The 24,558-nt window shown below is 46.3% G+C and overlaps 1 protein-coding gene across 2 annotated transcripts in view; it reads right to left on the bottom strand.

The window, feature by feature from the left end:
* LOC148016474 (uncharacterized) overlaps positions 1-24,558 on the bottom strand; it is a 75,950-nt gene that overhangs the window by 20,048 nt on the left and 31,344 nt on the right. Inside the window, exons 3-11 of one of the 2 annotated variants that reach the window (XM_087664610.1) lie at positions 24,489-24,545; positions 24,186-24,242; positions 23,902-24,094; positions 23,758-23,820; positions 10,959-11,019; positions 10,699-10,852; positions 10,524-10,579; positions 9,681-9,743; positions 9,392-9,507 (exon numbers count right to left, since the gene is read on the bottom strand). In XM_087664610.1, coding sequence (XP_087520736.1) covers positions 9,392-9,507; positions 9,681-9,743; positions 10,524-10,579; positions 10,699-10,852; positions 10,959-11,019; positions 23,758-23,820; positions 23,902-24,094; positions 24,186-24,242; positions 24,489-24,545 — 820 coding nt within the window. Of the gene's footprint in view, positions 1-9,391; positions 9,508-9,680; positions 9,744-10,523; positions 10,580-10,698; positions 10,856-10,958; positions 11,020-23,757; positions 23,821-23,901; positions 24,095-24,185; positions 24,243-24,488; positions 24,546-24,558 lie in introns of both variants that reach the window. The other variant, XM_087664609.1, reaches the window with a different exon arrangement.

Raw genomic sequence — 24,558 nt, 5'->3', positions numbered from 1 at the left:
CCAATTGCTCTATGAGGGAACCACCCATCCACCTATACCTCCAAGAAAAATCCAAAGAGTCATTTCGCCTGTGGAAGGCAAGGTCCCTCCAAGCATCTCACACTCCTACTGCTAAAAGAAAGGCCTCCCATGCCTCCTGCTACTCCTCCACCATGCCCTAGAAATTTGTGCCACATCCTTGCTAATCCTCTAAGGTCTCCAAATTATTGATATCTCCTCCAACAATCCAAGAATCCACCCTAGGAACACTTGCTACAACCTCCATCCAAAAGTAACTGCATGCATGGACCTCTGTATGTAGGAGCATAGATATTAAGGACCCCAAGACATGAGTCCCCCAAGTCAAGCTTGATCCATATGACCTTCCCTACTACAATTGTCCCATGGTTTCGCATACAAGCTGTCAAACTCAGGCCGAGAGAAGTACATACTTCTCCGCTCCTACCATGGGCACCAATAGAATACTCCCAATAAGTGTGTAATTTTCTTAAGGGTACCTTCCCGAGCCTACTAGCCTAGGAGGGGCGAGCTTATGCTCTTGAAGAAGTAAGATGTCAATCCATTCGGGCAAGGGCTGGCTACAGCTCCTCCCTAACTACCAAGTTCTTGGGACCACACACCCCACTATAGTGGAGGTTGTTCACATTCCAAGATGCTAAGTATAGACTCATGGATAAGGCTAATGTGTGCTAAATAGATACCTATTCAACATAAAAGAATCTAAAGAATAGGAGGACCTATGGAGCATGCACAAAGCTAGGCTAAGAGATGTGACTTCGATTTTGTAGAATCAAGTAGCATGTGCAAGTAGCCACTCAATCACATCCATCAATAAGATCCACTATGGAGGGGCTCAAACGAAAATAATACTAAGGGGCAAGGCCTCTACCCCACGCTGCCAATTAATGTCCATCTTGCACCCTCACCACTATAGAGCTAATAATACTAGCCATCCCTTGCCCAACCATCGATTGAGAGACATGGTCTACTACCTGGTCCGTCACTAACTTCTCCACCTGTGTCATCATCTAGGCTCCAAAGTAAGAAGATTGGAGAAAGAATGCATAATTTGACCCATCTGGTAGGGCTAGCAAATGCGCGTTACCACCCCTCGACTTGCAGACCACAAAGATTACCACTTCCAAAGGAAGTGAAAACCGTCTCGTGTAGGACCATGGGCTCATGCGAAAGACTCATGTGAGAGAAGTTGTGCCTATTGGAGGAAAAAGCGGTGCATTGTTGGTGTATGTGTTGTTGTTTTTCTTTTTTCTTTTTTTTTTTTGGGGGGGGGAGGAGGGGGTTGTTGGGGTTGGGATGTGAGGAGATCTGTGGATGGTAAGTTGACTCACGGGACAGTGATTGGGGTTCCAAAGCATGAGATGGGGTTGGGGGTGAATGAGGGGGGTGGGGCTATGCAGTAGAGGGTGGTATAGACTGTGCCATCTAGGTGGGGGTTAGGGGGAACTTGAAACCAGCCTTCCTCCTCAGATAGGGTGGTAAATCCCTGATTACAACTTAATTACAACAGCAAACAATAAATACAAATCTGAAAATACAAATTTACCAACTGATCTTGGACAATGCACACCCGCTTAACCCCAAAATTGGCGCCCCTTTCGGTATTTCTTTAGCTTTATTGAAGAAAAAGTTAATTTACAATGGGATTCTCCCAATCCCTTTCGGTATTTCAACTCCCCTTGCTGTCCAAAGTGACCAACAAGTCTTCAATCTATTTTCCCTCTTGATTCGGGCACTCAATTGGCCTTCACCCACTTCATAGACGATGGAAATGCCCCAAATTCAATAGCTGGCTAGTCCTCCACCTGAATTCAGCTGAAATTCACCTTCAGTCTCGTTGAATCCAAGTCTTGGAGCTTCCAATTTTAGCATGCTTCCCAAGGCTGTTGCTAAACCCTGATTTCTGCTGTAAATTAGGGTTTACAATAGAGAATATTGCAATTTCTCAGCCTCCAAGGATCCAAATGCTGAGATTTTCAAAGCAAGGCTGTGAAATGGTTAGGAGATCAAAGGAAAATCTGTAGAGAGAGAAACTTCAGAGTTTTGTCACGAAGAATGACTGAAAATCAGTCAAGTGAAGCTGCTGCCTTGCCACAACAGCATGTAGATGCAAAGAACTGAAGAAAATCAACCATTTGTTGCTACTGCCCTGCCTCAACAGCCTATAGATGCTGTCTCTTGCTGTTGATTGGTCTTCTTTTGCCCTTGGCTGCCTCAAAAGGTCCTCCAATGACTGCAAATCAAACCAACAGCCTCCCCTCCCTCTCTATTGCAGGCTAAATTTATAAAAATGTCTCTCTCCAGCCTCTAAAGATGTTTCTCAATCTTGCATGGGCATTTTTTACAAGTGGCAACCTTTGCAAATGGTTTTTCCAACATTTTCCACAATTAAATATTAATTTTTAGTCTCTAAATACTGAAAATTAATCTAATAATTAATTCGGTGCCCTGAAAAATAATCTGACTGGCCAATAATTAAATTGGCTAGGCAACTTCCATTCCCGAGTGTCTCTACGCTATCTTTGACCATCAAATTGGCATTAGATACCATTAAACACCACTTCTCTCAAGTGTCACCAACTGACACTTATGGCCAAATGGATGACCTAGGCCAACAACTGGCACTAGATATCACTAAGTACCTGTCCGGCATAACTTATAGCAACTTTTACCTTTGGCATCCTGTGATTTCTTCAGGTCTTGGGCTCATAAACTTACTTTAACCCCAGTTGCACCTCACATGTGCAACATTTACTTAATCATGTGATTAAAAATTAATCCACATGTTAAGTTAAGTTTCAAAAATACATGTCCTCATGATAACCCTCCCCCTTGAAATCCTTGCAATCGTCCTCGATTGCACTGTCAAATGCATCAAAAGCAAAGTAGTACATTGGAATTTCCATAGTGCATCATAGTCAACACAACATTGCACACTGTTGTTCAACCATTCCATATGCCCAATATATGCTGAAAATTACCAGCCAAGATAACATGACATAAGACTCACAAAGAATCTCAAAAACATTGCTAGATTATCATGTGACATGTCTATTTCTCATGAGCTCAACTCATCTAGCAAAACCAAACCATAGCATAGCATAACCAAGCATATACCATGGCTAAACCATCAATGACATCATAGCATATATTGTTGTCCATGGAACTAGATGTAAACCATTGAAAACTGAGCATAATTTGATGAGAAACTGATCACTTGCTGATCAGAGAATTGATCACAGACTGGTGCAAATGTGACCCCAAACTGATCATAAACTCATTGCAAAAATTGACCAACAATCAGTGCAAAAACTGATGCACATCTAATCCAACAAGTGACCATAAATGGTTCTCAAGCTAATCAAAAACTTAACTAAAACTTATCAGAATTTTTGTCTCAAAATTCGGGCAAAATTCATGCTAAATTGATCATAAGCTGATGCAAAAGTATAGTTCCATTGCCCGGGTAAAATTCATACTCATCTGCATATATCTCACAGTGACTAGTACACTAAGTAGTGATCTCATGGCAAACATACTGTCAGCGTAGTACCTTGGATGCATGCTGGATACATCCCAGATCCACTACATACAAGAGCTGTCCATAACTGGAGGAGGGGAAGTGCTACCTCCCCCTTGAGCATCAGGCAATACTCCAAACCCTTGCTTTGTTAATCCTGACGGAGCCCGAACTAAAGTCGGCTCTAACTGAAAGGCATCTAGATAAAGCTGCAACAATTGAGGATGGTCTGCCAAGTCATCCTCTTCCATCCATTTGGCATCCATTGGTGAATAATTCTAATATTTCACCAACTATCTCCTGGAGACTTTACCTTTGACATTTCTTTCCTTATGTGCCAAAATCTGCTCAGGTACCAAAATCTCATCTAGCTCCTCAACCTCAAGCTGAATTTCAGCAAACATATCCTCTGGCACATCACCATGAAAAGGCCTCAACAAACTGACATGAAAGGCATTGTGTATCCGCCAATGTGGAGGTAATTTCAGCCGATATGCCACATCCTTGATCTTCTCCAACACCTGGAAGGGCCCATAGTATCTCATAGTCAACTTCGGATACAATCTTTCTCTTCCTTTCATCTGTTTTAGCCTTGTCTTTTTCAGCCCCTTTTCTCAACCTTAAATAACTTTTTATTTGGCTTCTCCCCACTCTCTAGGAAGCCTGAATCCTTCCCACGCAGCAAAGCATCGACTATAACAGCAGTCTCTATAAGCTGAGACATGCTAGACACAATGGATTTAATGCAAAAATCCCTAATTCCTTTGGGCAACCCACAGACATATTTTTCCACTTGCTCATGAAGGGGTACGGGGTGATAAGAAGTAATAGGCAGCAACGCATCCCAAAACTTCTTATTATATTGCTCCAAATTCTTACATTTCTTAGCATCCAGCTTATTCCAAGCTGTCATGATGTCCACCTCAAAGGAACTTGTCAACCAATTCGATGCAAACATTTGCCTAAATTGTACCCACGTTGACGGTGCTCTACCTTGCATCAAAAGAGTAGACCACTACTGTAATGCATTCCCTTTCAACAAAGTGGTTGCCTTTCGAATCTTTGAGGACTCCGTGAAGTTCCCCCCTGAATAGGCTGCATGAAACTGCTGAATGAAAGTCAAAGCTTTCAGCCTATCTTGTACACTACTGAAAAACTCAAACTTCACTCCTTTTCCACCCTCATCATATCAAGTTGTCATACACTCGCTACTGCAAAAAGGATACATTTGCTGAATTTACATCAAAACCAACACCAAACGGAGCATTTCCATGACCACATTCATTCATTGAGCCCCATAAGCATTCGGGGGTGTAGATGTAGTACCAAACATGCTACTTTGTGCCCCATGCATCAAGCCAATGCTACCATACATAGGGTTTTGCATCTTTCTAGCCATCCACGAATACATTGGGCCTTGCACACCATGCATTCGTTGCTGCATACCATAGGGATTTGTGCCATACATTCTCGAATGCGGTCCTTGTCCAACCATAGCATGAAAAATAGTGCTTCCACCAAAATATCCTGGCTGCCCCATCACACCATGCATGCCCGGCTGTCCAAAATCCATTGGATTGGCACTTTCGTGATGGCCTTGCATTTGCATTCCTTGCCCCGTAGGTACCAACTGTTTTATTTCATTAGCATCTTTGGGACCTTCAAATGAAGGGTTTGGCATTATCTTCGATACATCTTGCTGTCCCAAAGGTGTAGAAGACGCCTTCTTCTTCTTGCCTTTGCTGTCCTTCTGTGGAACACTCAAAAATCCGGTAAATTGAGGATCCTTTGCCAATTGTGTAAAGAGATTTGCTGCTGCCCTCATCCGATTCCTGAACTGGTCATCAAATTCCTCTTCACTTTGCTGGTCATCAACCTCCTTATGCCCTGAAGAGTGTGCATCTTGCCCAACAACAACATTTTCAGCTTGTTGTCCATGGTCTAAGCCTTGTCCAAGGTCAGGCATTGCATTTCCTTCATTCCCATGTGAACGTTCATATTGAGAGACATCATCATTGCTCGAATCTATCTCACTGTATCAAGACATATTGCTGTAATTTCTCAATTGAGAGTAAAAATCAGCACTAGTACAAAGCTTTGGCTTGCAATTAGGTGCCTTTGGCCCACCAAATCAAGGGATTGAGTGGTATCTCGGCAATGGAACCATGAAACCAACCTTCCTCCTCGTATAGGGTGGTAAATCCCTGATTACAACTTAATTACAACAGCAAACAATAAATACAAATCTGAAAATACAAATTTACCAACTAATCTTGGACAATGCACACCCAATTGGCCCCAAAATTGGCACCCCTTTCGGTATTTCTTTAGCATTATTGAAGAAAAAGTTGATTTACGATGGGATTCTCCTAATCTCTTTCGATATTTCAACTCCCCTTGCTGTCCAAAGTGACCAGCAAGTCTTTGATCTATTTTGCCCCTTGATTCAGGCACTCAATTGGCCTTCACCCACTTCATAGACGATGGAAATGCCCCAAATTCAATGGCTGGCTAATCCTCCACCTGAATTCAGCTGAAATTCACCTTCAGTCTCGTTGAATCCAAGTCTTGGAGCTTCCAATTTTTGGCACGCTTCCCAAGGCTCCTGCTAAACCCTGATTTCTGCTGTAAATTAGGGTTTACAACAGAGAATTTTGCAATTTCTCAGCCTCCAAGAGTCCAAATACTGAGATCTTCGGAGCAAGGCTATGAAATGGTTGGGAGAAGAGAGGAAAATCTGTAGAAAGAGAAAATTCAGAGTTTTGTCACGAAGAATGACTGAAAATCAGTCAAGTGCAGCTGCTGCCTTGCCACAACATCATGTAGATGCAAAGAACTGAAGAAAATCAATCATTTACTATTGTTGCCTTACCTCAACAACCTGTAGATGCTGTCTCCTACTGTGGATTGGTCTTCTTTTGCCCTTGGTTGCCTCAGAAGGTCCTCCAATGGCTGCAAATCAGACCAGCAACCTCCCCTCCCTCTCTATTGCAGGCTAAATTTATAAAAATGCCTCTCTCTAGCCTCTAAAGACGTTTTTCAGTCTTGCATGGGCATTCTTTACAAATGGCAGCCTTCGCAAATGGTTTTTCAGCATTTTTCACAATTAAATATTAATTTTCAGTCTCTCGATATACTGAAAATTAATCTAATAATTAATTCCATGCCCTGAAAAATAATCTAACTGACCAATAATTAAATTGGCTAGGCAACTTCCATTTCCCAGTGTCTCTGCGCCATCTTTGACCATCAAATTGGCATTAGGTACCATTAAACGCCACTTCTCTAGTGTCACCAATGACACTTATTGCCAAATGAATGACCTAGGCCAACAATTGGCACCAGATACCACCAAGTACCTGTGCGGCATAACTCATAGCAACTTTTGCCTTTGACATCCTGTGATTTCTTCGGGTCTCGGGCTCGTAAATTTACTTTAACCCCAGTTGCACCTCACATTGCAACATTTACTTAATCATGTGATTAAAAACTAATCCACATGTTAAGTCAGGTTTCAAAAATACATGTCTTCATGACAGTACTTCTATTACTGTCGGGGCCGATATGGTGGCTATGAGGGACTCTCTAGTGGGATCCCACCAAGGTTGAGGGGCCAGTTGATGTCGAGCCTACCACCTCCCCCTCCTGCCCTCTACTGACAGAGCCGAGGCTGAGGGGCCACCAGCTAAGGTCGAGTCTACCACCTCCCCCTCCTGCCCTCTACTGAGGCCTAGCCTGCCACCTCCCCCTCTGTCATTGTTGGACCCTCGTGAAACTATCATCATTGAGCTATGCAGTTGTCTACTATGTCACCTTAGCTCCAAAGTGAGTACAATCAAAGGCTTGATACCCAAAGCCATGGCATCACAAGCACTGACCAGGCTATCTTGCCACAATAATCTACTATCTAAAGGTGTGCCTACCCACCTCAATCTCTAAAAACTTAGCAATTTTATTGGTATATTCCATTGCAACCCATACTTTTGGCACACCTGCAGCCATCACTGCATCAGCAAATGAGGGGGGAAGGACTGTGCTGAAGAGGCACCCAAATTCCTCTACCAACTAGTAATAATCCGGGGAAGAGAAGGGTGATTGGATATTGGGGGAATCTGTTATGGAGCACGAAGCTCTCAGCTGTGAAACCATTGTACCACAGGACCAAGTAAATGATGCCATTCGTGGAGGCGATGGGGAGCTATCAACAAGCTCCTGTGCCACATCCACGGAGTAAGTTGTATCTAAAAGATACCTTGGCCCATTAGTACCACCTCTGCAATCTGCGTGGTGCCAATGCACAAGGTGGAGTGAAGCCAATCTCGAAGTTGAGCCCTGGAGGGAGAGTGACCTAAAACCTGCCCAAATACCGCTGTCTCCTCCAATTCTTTTCTATGATATAAACAGACCGGCGCTGTTCCTCAATGAGGGTGATGCGCAAGGTGTTTGACTGGGGGGGCACCCAAAGAGTGTTCCAGTGTCTAACCAGAGGTTTCCCTTGCAGGTCATCACTGACGAAACACCAAGCTTACTGCTGTTAGGCCGAAGAAAGCTGCTGCTATAGAGGGAGGAAGCAACTGACAGATATAAACCTGTTTGAACTGCGCACAGGGGGAGGGGAATTTGGATTGCGTGGCATGGTGGGATAGACAGCCAGGTGGCAGTAGCGATGGTTAGGCAGTGGGCAGTGTTGATGGGTGGGGCGATGGTCAGCCTGTGCATCACCTGAGGCCAGAGCTCCAGGTGGAGTGCTGAGGCGAGGACCACTGAATTGTGTGTGTATGGGGGGGTATGGGCACGAGTGGAGATAGGTGCAGTCCGGATGGCCACACTGGCGCGCACAGGGGAGAGATGATGATGCATGGCCGAGGCAGGCGGAACAGTGCCGGGGAAGTGCAGGTGGAGCGACAAGTCTTGGCGATGGCGTGACGACAGGCAGATTCTGCAGCTCATAAGTGTGTGTATAAAATGACAGCATTCGCAGTCTTCTTGTGTTGTGCACTATTCACTTAAACTGGTTATGGTATTCAATTCTTAGGAGTGATAGATCCTGTACATGCTCAAAAATTAAATCTCTAACATCTTTTAAAGACAGATTTGCCCTCAAAAGTAAGATAATTAACTTCAAAGTTCACACGTTTTAGGAATTCCTTGACTCACTTTTATACCAGATTAGAAGATTATGCCTAATGTCATTACACATAACTAAGGTCCAAGTTCATTAGTGCTTAGAGCCATTTGGGGAAAATAAATGATGATTAATCTTTGACATTAGGGTCCATCAAGGCCAATAAAATTAACATTTCAGCAGGTCATTATAGATTCAAAGATGATGCCTGATTTTTAACACGACTACGCTCCAAGTTTAGCAGAGACTTGCTTGATTGGCCACCTTATGCAGCTTTCCTGAACAGTTCAAACTTTTTACTTGTGCTCGACTCATAGGCTGGCAAAGCTCAATCATGTACCAGATTTTGAGGTGGCTTTTGTGTGGTTACCCATTGGTTGATGGAAAGAAGAGGGCTGGATAATACATAAAGATATTCAAAATGTTGATAAAGTTTATCTGATAAGATAAATCACAAAATAAACTATATAACTTTAGACTTAGGTCAAATTTGGGCCCATACCCATACATAATGCATAGCATAAGATGATCAGCATATGATTTTAATGCAAAGAAAATTTACAAGATGGCATGTTAAAATGCTTCCTTCAAGGCATAACACTAATTTAACACAGATATAAGACATGAAGCACTAAAAGAGCTGTTTTATCTGTAACCAAAGAATTGATAGACACTATCGATGGTCGTTGAAGCAGGTAAACATCAAACAGGACTCAAAATCCATCTACCATTTATGTTCTGGAGTGTTGCATCGACACATTTAGGAGAAATATCGCCAGCCATGCAAAAAACCTGATTAGTTAACCAGTCTGCTGCTTCCAATGGTATTGTACCACAACCACACCTGTGTACCCACACAGGCAAGCCAGAGTGTAGAAATTAAAGTATATATCAGTTTGTGACTTGAACTGAAAAAAAAAACTGGGCATGCTACTTGGACCTTTGTTTCCTCATTCAGTATTAACAAAACTCAATGGTTCAACTTTAAATTTTACTGTACTACACAATGATGCATACATTGGATCCATAACTATACTGCCAGGAAGAATGTCTCCAAGGTGTAATAAAGCATAAGCAACACTGCAAAACAGAGATATTCTTGTTAGAAATGTGTTCAATGCAATTGACTCTTCTTCCACGGTATTCTAATGTGATGACTTTGTAACAGTGTGCATGCCTTGTTGAGGTCGGTACAACATCAGAGAATGCATATCTAGTCTCCCCTACTGAGCAATATTATGGTAGAAAATCACGACTTTCCCAGGTTGACTTTAGCTCTTGAAGCCATGCACCTTTCAAAGCATGTATGAGGATGTCCATCCTATTTATTGAGATCTTTTTTGCATACCCTTAGACAAAGTACTTGAAATGCCAATCTGTTTAACAAAGAGGGAAGTTGGAGCAGAGTTGGCATGGCAATTCAAAATCCTCTCAAAAGCAGGGGTAGGCAAGCATGAATACAAATACTTTTGGCAGAATCTCAACTCTATCCTTGAGTGCACTGTAAGGAAGACGTAAGGAACTTAAAGCCTCTGGCATTATTGCACCTAAATCCATCCATGAATATGTGTAAATGGGATATAGATATGTGTAGAAGCTGAGAAAGACTCGTTTGAAGAACAGATGGAACTGGCAATAGTCAGCAATCCATATGATTATCCACTTGCACAACCATTAATAGTGTGTTCTGCACTTCTTCCCTGACCCCCTTCTTCTCCCTCTCGGTTCCCTTTTCCCTTTTTGCAGCACAGCAGACTTCTTCCTGTTTTGTGAAATCTTGCAGTTCACCAAAAAGAAAGGTCAAACAATTTATAATCTGCAAACAACACTTGTCAGCAATTAAAAACAAAAGCAATTTACCTGGGTTTGAGAGATGTCTCTACAAGTGTTTTGCGATATTGCCTCCAAGAATAAAGCTAGGAAATTTTTTGGAAAGCACTAATCAAAACATTAAGCTGAAGCATTCACTTAATACTCAAAAGTCTGCCTGAACTAATCCAATTGGATAGGTCTTAAAAGTTAAGGTGAAAATCACCTGTGAGTCAGCACGCCTAGCTCGCAAGGATTTCTTGGTTTTCTTTTTTGAAGGTTCGTCTAGTGCAGAGGATTCTTTTCCATCTCCTGGCAAACATGCTGAAGCAAGTGATAAGTCTGCATCTTGAGCCATAATCCTGTTTGAACCTTTATTGCTGCTGTTGATCCAGATTGCAGGAACCACTCTAGTGTCAATGACTGAAAAGCAACATGATCATGCATACTGGTGAAACTATGATTTAACAGCATTAAAAAGTGCACCTGTCAAGAAGAGCCAGCCCTACAACAGCTTCCTCGTCTCGGATCCAAGCTAGCACCTCCACTGAATACATTATACCAACACACATCTTAGCTACATAAGTAACATACTTTCGAAAAAAATCACATAGATTATATTTTTATGATGCTAAATGTTCCTGGTGTCAATACTCTTAATAAATGACTAAACACAGTAAAAAGATGAGGCCGAGGATATAAGAAGAAATAAGTAACAAGATGAGTATGACAATCCTCTCCATGTTCGATCCTTTTTGTATCTGCATATGGCAATTCAAGATATTACCATGGATTAAGATATAGTAATGCACATAAGTGGACAAAAGTAAATATCTCTCTTGCCTCTTTACCAGCAGCAGTATTCTTTTTGTGGCTATGTTCACTTCGCATTCCAAGATGCAACATTCGCAGCTTTAAAGCCAAATAGTCACTTTCCCATACACACTATCTCCAGATAGATGAGCAAACAAATATCTACAATCAGTTGGCATATGGCATTCTCATCCATGATATTTTTTCCAATGTTTCAAGCATTCAACAGTATTGGGAGGAACTCAGATGAGGCAGCAGCATTTAGGCAGCCCTGCACACCAGCTTTGACTCGAGTGGTTTCTCCCATAACAGAGGCAAAGCAGGGGCCTCAGTCATTTCTAGATCCTTTCAAGGCAGTAAAGGGTGCGCAACCAAAGGTATGCCGTTCTCATGTGCTATGTGCAAGATCAGCAATTTGATTGGCAACAAGTTCTTCCATTGTTTCATACAATCCCAACAACACAAAGAGAACCCTATATCAACCAGCTGTGCAACCTCACATGACCATAAATAGTACTTCAGGGTCTCCAGGCACTATTTTGGGAACTGGTAACCTTGTCCTGCTGCAACTGAACCAGCAAACTACCAGTTGCTAGATTCCCGTGTGCCGCTAGCCAGAAGAAGTACGAGACCCACCTTGACCACCAAGTATCCCATAGTGTGTCTCCAGAAAGTACGTCTGAAGGGGTCCATGATGCTATGCTCTGCCCAATGTCTACTACATGAGGGAACCCAATCCAGATCATCTTGCATCAAAATGTGTCTGCCGATCTGTGTTGTGTAAGCAAAGAGACTCTCTGCCTTTTTATGAAACTGACGAAGCAGGCTAGATTCAATCTCCAGGATTCCAATCCAAAAAATTCAAGCTTCAGTCCCCCAAAATTCAAATCCATAGTTGCCACTCTTGGATATCCGACCAAGTAATGTACGGGTCAAGATGCCATGACTTCCTTCTAGTACTATGACTTCGATCTCCAAGGAAGGTCAGGGAAAGCTAAACCATGTTGCCCACTGTCCACTGCTAACCAGCCACCCTCCTACATGGAGAAGAAAATGTCTGGGGACCTCATTTGACTCTACCTGCAACCTACATGGGGATGCCCCGTGGTGAGAACTAGGTTGCCTAGCCATGGCCTGCAGCTGCACAAGCTCATGATGGGGAATGATGAGCCACTCCTGCTAAATTACTGCATCAGTCCTCCAATTATCTAGCCCCCCACCAAGGGTGACACTAGCTCAACACTGTCGCGACGCTCAGCGCTACCCCCGCTCCATCTAATCGCGCCCGCCCCCCCCCCCCCCCGGTCTGGTCCACGCCCTTCACCTCCACCTGCTCGCACCCACCCCCCAGTGGGGTTCACGTCCCTCGCCCCGCCAGATTTGCACCCGCGCCAGTTCATGCCCCCAGATCGTGGTCCGCCGTTTTTTTCTTTCGCCCCTTCATCTTGGACATCTGTCCCCGCCTCTGGCCGCCCACGTGACTGGCCAGCTCGCCCGCTTGGCGCCTCCTCCCGCCTGTCCAACCGGGCATGACTACCCCCATGCCCCGACATCTCACTGCCCCACGCCCCGACATCTCGCTGCCCCCCCCCCCCCCCCAAGCTGTCATTCCCCTTCCCCCCCTCCGTCCGCCCAGGCAAGACTTCCCCCCCTCCCCGCCCAAACATTTCGCTGCCCTCCCCCAGGCTACCTTCTGCTCCAGTTCTCCCCCCTCTGGCGCGCTCCCCCCATCCCCAACCCCGGACCCAGCTGCGGTGGATCAAAAACAGCAGTTTCTCTTCCCCCCCCCCCCCCCCCTCTCGCCATTGATCCCCCCCCACCCTCCAGTTGCTCCCTTTATCTGCAACAACTCCCCCCCCCCTCAGGTAGCACCGCGATGTGATTGGTAGTTCTCTCAAAAGGGACCCGCAATGGAAACCTCTGGCCAGACGCCAGCGCACTTTGCGAGTGCCCCCCAGTCAAACACCTTGCACGTAGTCGTCTCTGAGGAGTAGCTCTTAGCCATCCGAGCTAAGGAGCTGGAGCTAATGGAAATAGAGATTTATGGTCAGGTAGTAGGACATACCCTAGCCAGGGCCCAGCTTCGGGACTGGCGCATCGGCACAGCGCAGATCGTGGAGGCGGCCCTATTGGGCCAAGGGATCTTCATGGTCTGGCTCAGCTTGACAGACGCCGCCAGTTACTCGCCAGTGCACCATATGCATCCACGAAAGGGATCATATACATGGTCCCTTGGTACAGTGGCTTTACTGTGGAGGCGTTTGCACTCCACAACAAGTTTCTTCGGCACCCGATCACCCTTCTTTTCCCCAGCCTAGAGATTGAGTATGCCAGTTGGTGGAAGACTTTGGACGGCTCTTCGGCATTGTCCTTCTTTCGCGGATGCAGTGACAGTAGCAGGAGTCCCAAAGGTACAGGTGGCAGTGAAAGAGGTCAAGAATATCCCTTAGTTCCTAGAGATTGAGGCAGGCGGGCATTCCTTTAGGTAGCAAGTCATTGTGATTGGGCAACCAGGGCAGTGCCTGCGCTGCCACGATTTTGGGCACCAGGCAGCAGTTTGTACACGTTTCGGAGCCAAGGCGGCTCCGTCGACAAGCCCGCAGGTGGATGCCGATGGCTTTACTCGGGTCCATAGACGACAGAGAGGGAGACGGTAGGAGGGGCCCAGCTAGCTCATCAAACCCAGCCTCGTCAGCAAGGTGCAGGCGGGCGTGCAACGCTCCCTCAGCAGAGCACTCCACAATGCCCCCTTGTCCGCGTCCCACCCGATAGAACCGCAGCCCCCCACATCCTCCACCCGCGCCACAGACCGCCCCGCCTGAGTCCCCACAGTCCCCTCACCCATCCCCCCCTCCCCACATCCCATGCCCCCCCCCACTGGCCTTGGTCCACACCCCCCCCTCTCTAGGGCCACCACCCCCCCCAACACCCGCCATGCATCTCCATCCATCCCACCATCCCTCGATCCTCTTTCCCCCCACCACCACCCCTACCGAGCACCCCCCATGATCTGCACCCGGCTCAGGGGACCCACCCCCCCTCCTCCCACAGGGGGTGATGAGCCACACACACCTACCTCCGCACACCAACAGTCTTCCCCCTCCCACACAGCCACCAGCTCATCCGCCCCTGCCACTCACCATACTTTCCCAAGACACGCACAGTTGTTGCCACAGGAGTTCTTCCGCAATGGCCCATGGTCCTACTTGAGAGTTGCAGAGGAGCACGGAGAGTTCCCACTACCTCTAGAGGTGGGGATCTTCGTGGTTCGTAAGTCAAGGAGGGGCAAGGTCCACCTACTAGCACCACCGGATGGACCAAACTACGCCTTTTTTCTTCAGGCCTCTCACTCAGGGGAATGGACGACTACACATATTGAGGAGTTAAAGAGTCAGGTGGTGGATCACATCTCCTAGTGGATGGGAGATGAAGGATTAGCATTGTTTGCACAACAATGACCTGGTTGCATGATGGACATTAACTGATGGGCTAGTGCCGAGGTCCCACACTTGAGCATCATTTTTAGAGCCGCCCCACAGTGGAGAGCTCCGAGGGACGTGATCAAGTGGCCCCCTGCACAGGCGACCCGTTTCTACCAGTGTACAGAGTCGCGCTTCTCAACATGGCTGATAGATACATTGATAGTGCCACCTGGTGCATCTATCACGCCTATGGTTCAGCCAAGGGCCATCATGGGGGACTGGAGTTCACCGTCCAGACCGGGGGCAAAGCGCACTTGCTGCCCCACAGTCTCTCCTCCTCATCAGCAGCATCCACACCGAACAGATGCCTGTTTGGTCAGTCACAGGTTTCCCCATGAGCTTACACCTTGCATCTTGGAATGTGAATAGTCTCCACTACAGTGGGGCACGTGGTTCCAGGACGAAGATTGTTCGGCAAGAGCTGCAACCTGCCCTTGCTGGACGGATTGACATCTTGCTTCTGCATGAGCACAAGCTTACCCCCACCCAGGCCCAACGGATTGGGAAGGTACTTCCGGGTAGCTCACACACGTACTGGGAGCACGCCATAGGTGCCCACGGCAAAAGTGGAGGTGTATGCACCTCTATTGGCTCGAGTCTCACCGCTTGTGTACGAGACCACGGGACGATAGTGGTAGGAAGGGTTCTATGGATCAAATTGGATATTGGGGACTTGTGCATTGGAGTCCTCAATGTCTATGCCCCTACGGAGGTTAGGGCACGCAACAGGTTCTAGGTGGAGATCGCAGATGAACTCCCAGAGGTGGACTCCTGGATCATTGGAGGAGATTTCAACAACCTGGAGGCTTTGGAGGACCAGCAGGGTACAGGCAAAAACTACTAGGGCATGGCTAGGGAGGACCAATAGGGTAGAGGCAGAAACTACTAGGGCATGGCTAGGGAAGAGCAAGAGGCATGGAAGGCCTTCTTGCTTGCAGTCAAAGCACATGATGCATGGAGAGATCCTGCCTTCCATAGGAGGGAGAGGTCGTTAGACTTCTCTTGGGGATACAGGTAGCTGGGTGGAGTCTTGCTGGAGCGGCTGGATAGGTTTTATGTGGGAGAGTGGGGTGGCTCTCGTGGAGGCCAGATTGACCAATTGGCAGGCACCATGCTGTCCCGATCATTGCCCGGTTCTCTTGACGCTTGACCCCCCAGCATCCGCCCTAGACACACAATCCTGTCGAATCCCTGACTCGATCTATAGGAGGAAGGAGGTGACGAGACAGATAGAGCAGATTTGGACCAGAGACTGGGACAGGAGGGATTGGATAGCAGAGGAGGTTGCAGAGGTCCTAGCCGAGTCGAGCAGAATCTGCCAAGAGGCAACCATACAGACCAAGTAGCAGTGCTGGGAGGAGGAGAGAGCACTCCGGCGGAACCTTGCAGCCATGAAGACATTATTGCAGGAGGCACTAGGGGATCCCACCCTCCACGCGTAGGAGGTGCATGCGCTAGCAGCCATTGTTGGCCTAGAAGACAAGCGCTCGAAGTTCTCATTCCGAACCTCAGCAGCCTTCTGGACGCGGAAGGGGGACACGATGTGCAGGGAGTTCTTCCAAGTGCACCAGCCCCGCATCGCAGGAGAGCAGATATGCAGCCTTCTGGATCATTATGGGAGGACCCATTCTAGCCCAGACGAGGTGATGGAGATTGCCACCGGCTACTACATGCACCTTTTCCAGCAGGAGACAGATTCAACTAGAGAGCAGAGATGTAGACAGAAGGTATGGGATCACATCCCGTCCCTCGTCACAGAGGAGATGGGACACTCCCTCCTAGCCCCCTTCACAGAGAAGGAATTAGAGGAGACTTTCCATACACAGGATGGGCAGAAATGCCCGGGGGAGGATGGCCTCTCTAAGACCTTCTTCACTACCTACTAGGAAGTGGTGAAGGACCCCCTACTGAGGGCCTTCCAGGAGATTTTCACTTCAAGACAAATGCCTGGGAGTCTCTCGACAAGCCTCATCAGTCTTCTCCCCAAAGGGGGAGACCGGTTGGAGCTCTCCCAGTGGAGGCCGATCACCTTATTGCCAGTGGCCTATAAGGCACTGGTAAAGATGATTGGTAGACGATTACGCCCCGTGCTTCTAGATATCATCCATGACACACAGACAGGCTTTGTCCAGGATAGGAGCATCCTTGACAATGTATTTACCTTCTTTGAGGCGACAGAGTGGGCTCAGCACAATGGGCAGAGACTGCCGAACTACTCTTGAACTTCGAGAAAGCTTATGACAAGGTGGACTGGGATTTCCTAGAGGGCACCATGGTGAGGTTGGGATTCCCCTAGGCTTGGATTCACGCGGTCTCCGCCCTGTACAGATCGGCCACCAGCAGGGTGCTCATAGGCGGAAGGCGAGGGGAGAAGTTTCGGCTGGAGAGATCGGTTTGACAGGGCTGCCCCCTGGCCCCATACCTGTTTCTACTCTTCGCAGAGGCGATGTCTCACTTCCTCAAGTCACATGTGAGTGGATTACGCAACCTCCGACTTCTAGTGAGAGAGGAGACTAAGTTGCTAGACTCAGAGTACGCAGATGATACAGCCCTCTACATAGAGGACGATAAGTTGATGCTGGAGAGAGTGAGGCTAGCTCTTGACGTGTTCTGCTCTGCAGCGGGAGCAAAAATCAATTGGTGAAAGTCCGTTGGTTTCCTCACAGACCCAGACTCTAGCACAGAGTGGGGCATCCACCTGGGATTCATATGGGTGAGCAGAGGGCAGACCGTCCGGTACCTAGGGTTCCAGGTGGGACTCGACATCACTCTTGCCCAACAGTTTCTTCTTGTCCTAGATTCTATTCGGAGAAAATTGACCTACTGGAGCACGGTTCGCCTCTCACTAGTCGGACGAGCCCTGGTGGTTAACCAGGTCCTCCTAGCGACGGCCTGGTTCATTGCTTCGTGTTGGTGCTTTTCCTCATCGTGCGTAGTGCAGCTTCGCCGCCTAGTGCGGAACTTCCTTTGGTCAAGGTCTGATGGCTCCAAGGATTCCAAGGCCAAGGTGGCGTGGGCAACCATCATATGACATAGGTCAGAGGGAGGGCTTGGGATCATCCACCCACAGTATCATAGTATGGCCCTCTTGGGCAAGCTAGTTATCCACGGTCTCACACCAGGCGAGCAGACCTGGAAAGTCCTATTGCAGGAGGGCCTTCAGAACTGTAGACCGAGGCTTGGCGGGGAGTGGAGGCCGTCCCTGAGATGGATTTTCACGTCTGTCTAGATCACCCCCCCCAGATCACCTTTTCTTCGCAGCTTACTCCGCATGTGGCAAGGCCTCCAAATGGCCCTAATCCAGAGGCCCCCAGGTTGTCAGGAGGAAATAGACCGTCAGCCAGTGATCTGGAACCCCCAGGTGAAAGATCGAGAAGGGGCACACATAGGTGAACGCCCCCACATCCAGTGGGCTAGGTGGGAGGTTGGCCGCCCGTACCATCAAGACATGGTGGAAGGTGTACAAGATGGCAGACAAGGAGGTATTGCAACGAGTATCAGGTTGCCAAAGAGAAGTGGAGGTGAGGAGAAGGGAGATAGACACAGCAATACCTCCGGAGTGGCTTGCTCCCCTGATAAGTGAGCCGATAGAGCTCGGGGAGATATGGGCAACTAGGTTTTCGCCAGCAGGCATCCCCCTTTAGGTGGCAGGTAGAGTGGGTGGCGCCCTGCAAGGGACTTTCTTCATCGTTCATGAGGGGGACGTCTGGCCCTTGACAGAGGGCAGCAGGATGAGGGGATTGCCGCCCTTTCGTGGAGGAGGATTCGGGTGGTGGGCCTTCAAGGGAAGACATGGCGACTGGACCCCTATGCTTTTTGGAAGGAGCTCAGGGAGTGGCACCTTTGGATCTGGAAGGGTAGACCACTTGATGAGCTGGAGTGGGATTCAAGAGAGTGGCTATGGCTGGCCTCTGCAGTCGCCAAGAAGCCACCCAGGTTCCTAGAGTACACTGCCAGGATAGGTAGACATGTACTGATGCAAGAGGAGATGGACTGGGCGCCGTCACATAGCAGACACTGAGCGGAGCACAGCATCACGGAGCCCTTCTAACGGACCTTTTGGAGCCGCCCATGGAATAGTTGGAGGCCGAGGAGGGTGTCGTACTTCTTATGGCTAGTGGCACATGGAGGCTTGGCGGTGGGAAGTTGGCTTGCCCAGATGCAGTAGGAGGGAGATTGTAAGCGCCGCACACAACAGCCTCTGGAAACCCCAAAGCACTGCCTTTGGTCATGTGAGGAGGCGCAGCTCGTGTGGAGAGGAGCATGCCACATCCTTCGTCGTATAGCACCCAGCCTTGGATATATCTCATGGGGAGCTTTTTGTTGGCAGGCAGTCAGCCAGGGCCGTCATCTTTTGTATGAGGCTGAGATGCAGGACACGATATTCATTATCGAGGCAAGGTCATGCGCAGTGGTCGGTTTGGAGGCTCTACCCATCCGTCAAGTACTGGAACCCACAACAAACCGCTCGGAGATATGGGAGATCATAGGTAGTCTTACTGGATGGCATATCTAGAAGGCGCGGTGTCAGGAGACCTTCAACAGAGAGAGACTTTCAGCACATGCGACCTTAGCAGAGCTCTGGACCTCCATTATCCACTCCCTTCGCAGCCGATGGGACCAAGTGCAGGGCGAGTCCAGGGCTCGTCGGGAGTTCCGAGGTCACTTCATGCACACTTGGGGCGACCAAGGTCTTTTCTTCATGATGCAGGCAAGCAGCCCCGATTGGCGATATACCCCCTCCCCCCCCCATGGCTTCTTGCCCCATCCCCCCCAGACCGCCTTGAGAGGCTTGTATACATAATGTATTAGTGACTTTGCATCAGCTCCAGCTAGCTTGTTGAGCATGAGCACTCTGTTGTAATCAGTTTTTTTGAGTACTATAATCAGCCACATTTTACTTGCAAAAATATATATATATCTAGCCCCAACTCCCCTCCTACACCCTATCACTTGTTGAAGGACCTCCAAGTTTGTATTCTTGTAAATATCTCTCCAAACCCTGATGGAGCAATCAGGTCCAGCCTCCAAAACAGCCCATTGGATGGGCAATTCCCATGCTACAACTTGTCTCAATCCTTTACCTATGGATTCCAGACGACTGGTTGTCTATCCATCTCTTCCTGACAACATGGAGACTTTGCTCTAAAACCTTCTGCAGGCTCTGCCAAACTATGAAGGAAAGATGATCTAGGGAGGATGATTGGCGCATGGTAAAGTCCAACCTCAACGACAATCTCCAATAAGCTCCGAGACAGGGCTCCAATCTAGATGTCAAGTGTCACAAAACCAAAATCCATAAGATTTGTGCCAATTCATGAGAGCACTAGTAGCCCTGCTAAAAATCTCCATGGTTACTGCAAAAACCCTAAAGTTTGCTAACTCCCCATCTAAAAGCTCAATGAAATTTGCTATGGGCAACCCAATTCTTGAAACACTAGTTGATCTATGTGTCAAAAAAGAACTATTGGCCCTGCCATTTTTAAAAAAGAAAATGAAGGGGCCAAGAGGACAGCCCTAAGTCACTAATCTATAAGTGCCAAGTCTCTCTCCACTAGCTCCATTAAGTAAAAACTGGTTTTGTGTTGAATATAATGTTGCAAGTCTTTTGAAACCACTGCTCTCAAAATCCACTCATTTAAACCAATTGCTCTAGATATCCCACCTTAATTTGGTATCCTCCAAAAACTGTCAATTTGGTTTGAGTGTTTCTTAAGTCAAAAAGTAGCACATTGAGGTTCCATTGTTTGACTAAGCTAGAATTGTGGACTCCAAGGAGGTGAAGATATTGTCAAGGATGTAGCTATCTTACACAAATTCTTTCTGAGTTGGATGTACAATGGTTGGCATCAAAGGAGACAATGTAAGAAGCTACTTAACTAAGATTCCACAAGGAACCCAAAGTGAAGTCCTCATAAGGCCTCCTAACCAACTATCAAGAGTCACAAAGGTAAGATCCATAAGGTTTGTGGCAATTCGTGAGAGCAGCTGAAGCTCTACTAATGACATCACCACAACACCCCCTAAAGTTGCTCTCATCCACATTTATGTATATTGTTGTGTCACCTACTAACTTCACATCTAAAAGCGCATCACAGACTTATGTCACTAATCTCTAAATGCCAAATCTCTCCCCTATAGCTCCACCGAACAAAACATAGCTATGTGTGTGCAACTCCTTTGAAACCACTACCCTCAAAATCCATTCATCTGAATGTGCTACTTTGAAATTCCCATTATTAATTTGGTAGCCTGCCAAAACAGCCAATTTGCTTTGAGACTTATCGAAGTCAAGAAAAAATAGCATAATGAGGTTTTGGTAGCTTGAGTAAGATAGAATTTGGATTCCAAGAAGGCAAAGATGTTACCCAAGATGTGGAGCACAACCAAAATTGGATTATATCAGATAATAAACTTGCCAGTTTGGAGCTAGAGACTGGCATTTCTTTAAAATATTGAAGAGCTCTTTGAATTAGCATACAAAATCTGAGTTGGGTTTTCAGCTGACAAACCTGTGAATTATCACAGCAACAAGTGCATCCCTATTTTTCCATGATCTTCCAAGTCAATCTAGGCTTTTTGCTCTTTTTTTGGCCCCCTACATCCCTATTTTTCCATGATCTTCCAAGTCAATCTAGGCTTTTTACTCTTTTTTGGCCCCCTATTGGGAGTTTTGGGGGTGGTGGTGGCTGTGATGCAAGAGAGCCAGCAAGAACTACGCTGGATAAAGTGAGCCTTCAATTAAACAAAAGGGTAGCAAAGTAAAGTCATGAATGTGGAGATAGAGAATGCTCCAACACTAAACAGACAACACCCATTGGCCCCAAACCTTGGCGTCCCTTGTGGCATTTATTCAAATTAATGAAAAGCCTTTGAATCAGCGTACAAAATCCAAGTGCTCAGCTTATTAGGGCTTTGGCTGATAACCCTACATTACATAGCAACAAATATTTCCCTATTTTGCCCCTAAATTTCCAATGCATACTCTTTCAAGTTGATACAAGCTTTGCCTTAATGCCTCTACCTACCTTGTTCTCACCAACAACAAACATTCATATTCAAGTCTATCCCAAGTGAATCTAACAAGCACCAACACAAGTTTCCACAATTGCATGGCCTAAAAGCACTGCATTCGTGCCCAATTTCACAGCTCTAAACACATGCACAGAAACAAACAGATCCAATCTCTTTCCAATCTGATGTCCACCCACAAACAGTGGTGTCTACTGCAGCATGCAGCCCTAAACAGCCCCAATTCAGAATATCCATCACCAGAAAGCGAAAAAAAAAATAGAATCAACCCTGCTCTGATTCAATAGCAACATAATCCCAAAAGAAATGGCTCACAGCAATTTGTTGATCCAAATTGAAAAAGTAATGTCGTTACTAGTGCCCAAAAAATTCCCTGTTGACCACAATGCTGTCATAATGATCCAAATGCAAGAAATTGCTGCCTTGATGCTCGTCAATCACCATAACAAAAAATGAACTCAGCTCAAAAATGGACCTCTGCACTTTTTCTCAGCCCAGAATAGATATCTCAGCATGTATCTCAGCTTACATGCAACTAGAAGGAGATGACGATGGTAGTTTTCTACTTTCCTTGGGACCATGCAAAATCCCGTGCCCATTTTTTGTTAATTCAATAACCATTGGCTGCCCCAAATTCTCAAATGAGATTCTCAATGTTCAAACTTAATAGGCTGTCCAAAATTTAGCCCAAACTTTAAATCTTAGTGCCCTGCTCAAACTTTGGTCCAAGCCAATGGGATCATGGCATAGTGGTTTGAGTGTGGGCTGAGATATATGGGCGCATGAGTCCAAACCCTGCGCCATGCAACCCCCAAGGCATAATAAAATATCTATTCACAACCAAAACTTTGGTCAATACTTTTACACTAAGGTTTATTACCACTTTTTTGTCCCTTAATGGAAAGTTTCACATTTCTTGCCTTCAGAATTATAAATTCCAAGGTCTTGGCCATGCTGTACACTGTTAATGCAATGCCCATCATGTCTAGAACCACCAGCAAGTTCATATGCTTGTGGCACTAGCATGCTACCTCTTGGGCTATTTTCAAATGAATGAATGTTTTGTAACCGATTAATGACTAGATTTGTAAACCACATGGAATTGCTATTCACAGAAACAGGATAGCTCGCAAGCCGAATGAGCAGCTAAATCATTATGTTTACTATGCCAAATAGGATAGCCTGCAAGCCAAATCAATAGCAAAACTTGCTTTCAATGGGACCCTCCTACCCTACCAACTGCTTAAGTGGTAAAGAGCCCAGACTTACATGAATACACCATGTGAACATAGATGTCGAACCAAGTGATGCACCCAACAATACTTGAACTCACAACCTCATGATTATGAGCCATAGTGTTAACCACTAATCCATCACATTTGGGACCTAATACTGCTCTCCTTGGCAAGAATCTTACACACATTCCTTGCAACTTGATTGGTCTCCATTCAGCAATCTCCAATCTGCCTTCATTGCCATTGGGAATGAGGTCAATCAATCCCTTGGACAGTCTCTCTAGCATGTCTCTTTGTATCATGGTCTGTTGGAAAGATGTGAGGTGGTCTATGCAAAATATCGTAGCAGCTCAAGAAAGGTCATGTGGAGTCCATCATCTTGAAGGTAAGCAGTGGCCAGGGGATTCAACTTGTCATACAGAAAATTCATAGCAAGAAAAGAGTAAACTTTTTGTTTTTCATTTGAAGCCTGAAGATCACCCTAATATGGATCACGTCACACCATGAGCTGCTTTCAAGAAGTTTATCAGCCTTTCAGAGTATCCTAAGTTACTATTGTGTCTTGTCAGGGCATATTTAACTACCAATGGTAAAATCATGCACTATACTTGCTAGGACATGTTCCTCACTTCACCAGCTTGCATGACTATGTGAGTATGCCTCTATTGTGTCTCTGTACCATCTTTATTCATTTGAATTTACCTTCTTATGAGGGAGACTTACAATCATAGTAGCACATATCTGCACGCCATCCAAAGCGTGCACAAATTCCTTCCCCTAAGGCAGCTGCCAAGAAGGTAACAACGGCATAAATGTCACAGTTAAAGAATCTGGCAACCACATAAGTTCAAAGTATACGTACTATACCTGCTGCTTCCATGGATGTGAATCCATGCTTCTTCATGTTAACACATGCCCTATCACAGCTTACTCGAAAAGATAATGGAGTACATTCTGCCATCTGATACTCAAGCCTCTTCTGTTTTCGGTTATTAGATATACATGTAAAATCATACTTCTTCCACATCCAGAAGAGCTCCAAAGGAAGTTCCCATTCTGCCTGCAAGAATTCAATAATGGTTCGATGCCTTAGTTACCTATCTTTGACGAATCAGTTGTGAAAGCAACTGCTTACTCATCATTGTACCTACCTTTTCTGCCAGATCCTTGAAGAAAGAGAGCGCAGCATCTCTTTCAGAGGGTATGTTCTAGAAAACGAAACAAGTATGTCAGTTGTTCCTAATAAAGCATATACTTAGCAGGGTTCCATAAAGATAAACCAGGTTAACAAATTGCACACATAATTCTGCAAACTGTGTAACAGCAATTTGCCTTCTTCTTGTTCTTCAAGCAATCAACAGAAAAATCGATTACAAATTGTATGCATAATTCTGCAAACTGTGTAGCAACTTGCCTTATTGTTCTTCAAGCCTTCAACAGAAAAACAAACTGACCTCAAACTTTCCCACGAAAGCATAGACATTGTCAGCTGCACGCAGCCTAATAATTTCCTGAGGTACAATA

Source organism: Lygodium microphyllum, chromosome 23 (genome assembly GCF_053477565.2).
Source record: "Lygodium microphyllum isolate KBCC chromosome 23, Lygodium_microphyllum_v1.1.10, whole genome shotgun sequence".
In the NCBI taxonomy this organism is placed as follows: domain Eukaryota; kingdom Viridiplantae; phylum Streptophyta; class Polypodiopsida; order Schizaeales; family Lygodiaceae; genus Lygodium; species Lygodium microphyllum.
Note: the sequence above shows the minus strand (reverse complement) of the source record. Positions and strands in the feature narration are given on the sequence as shown.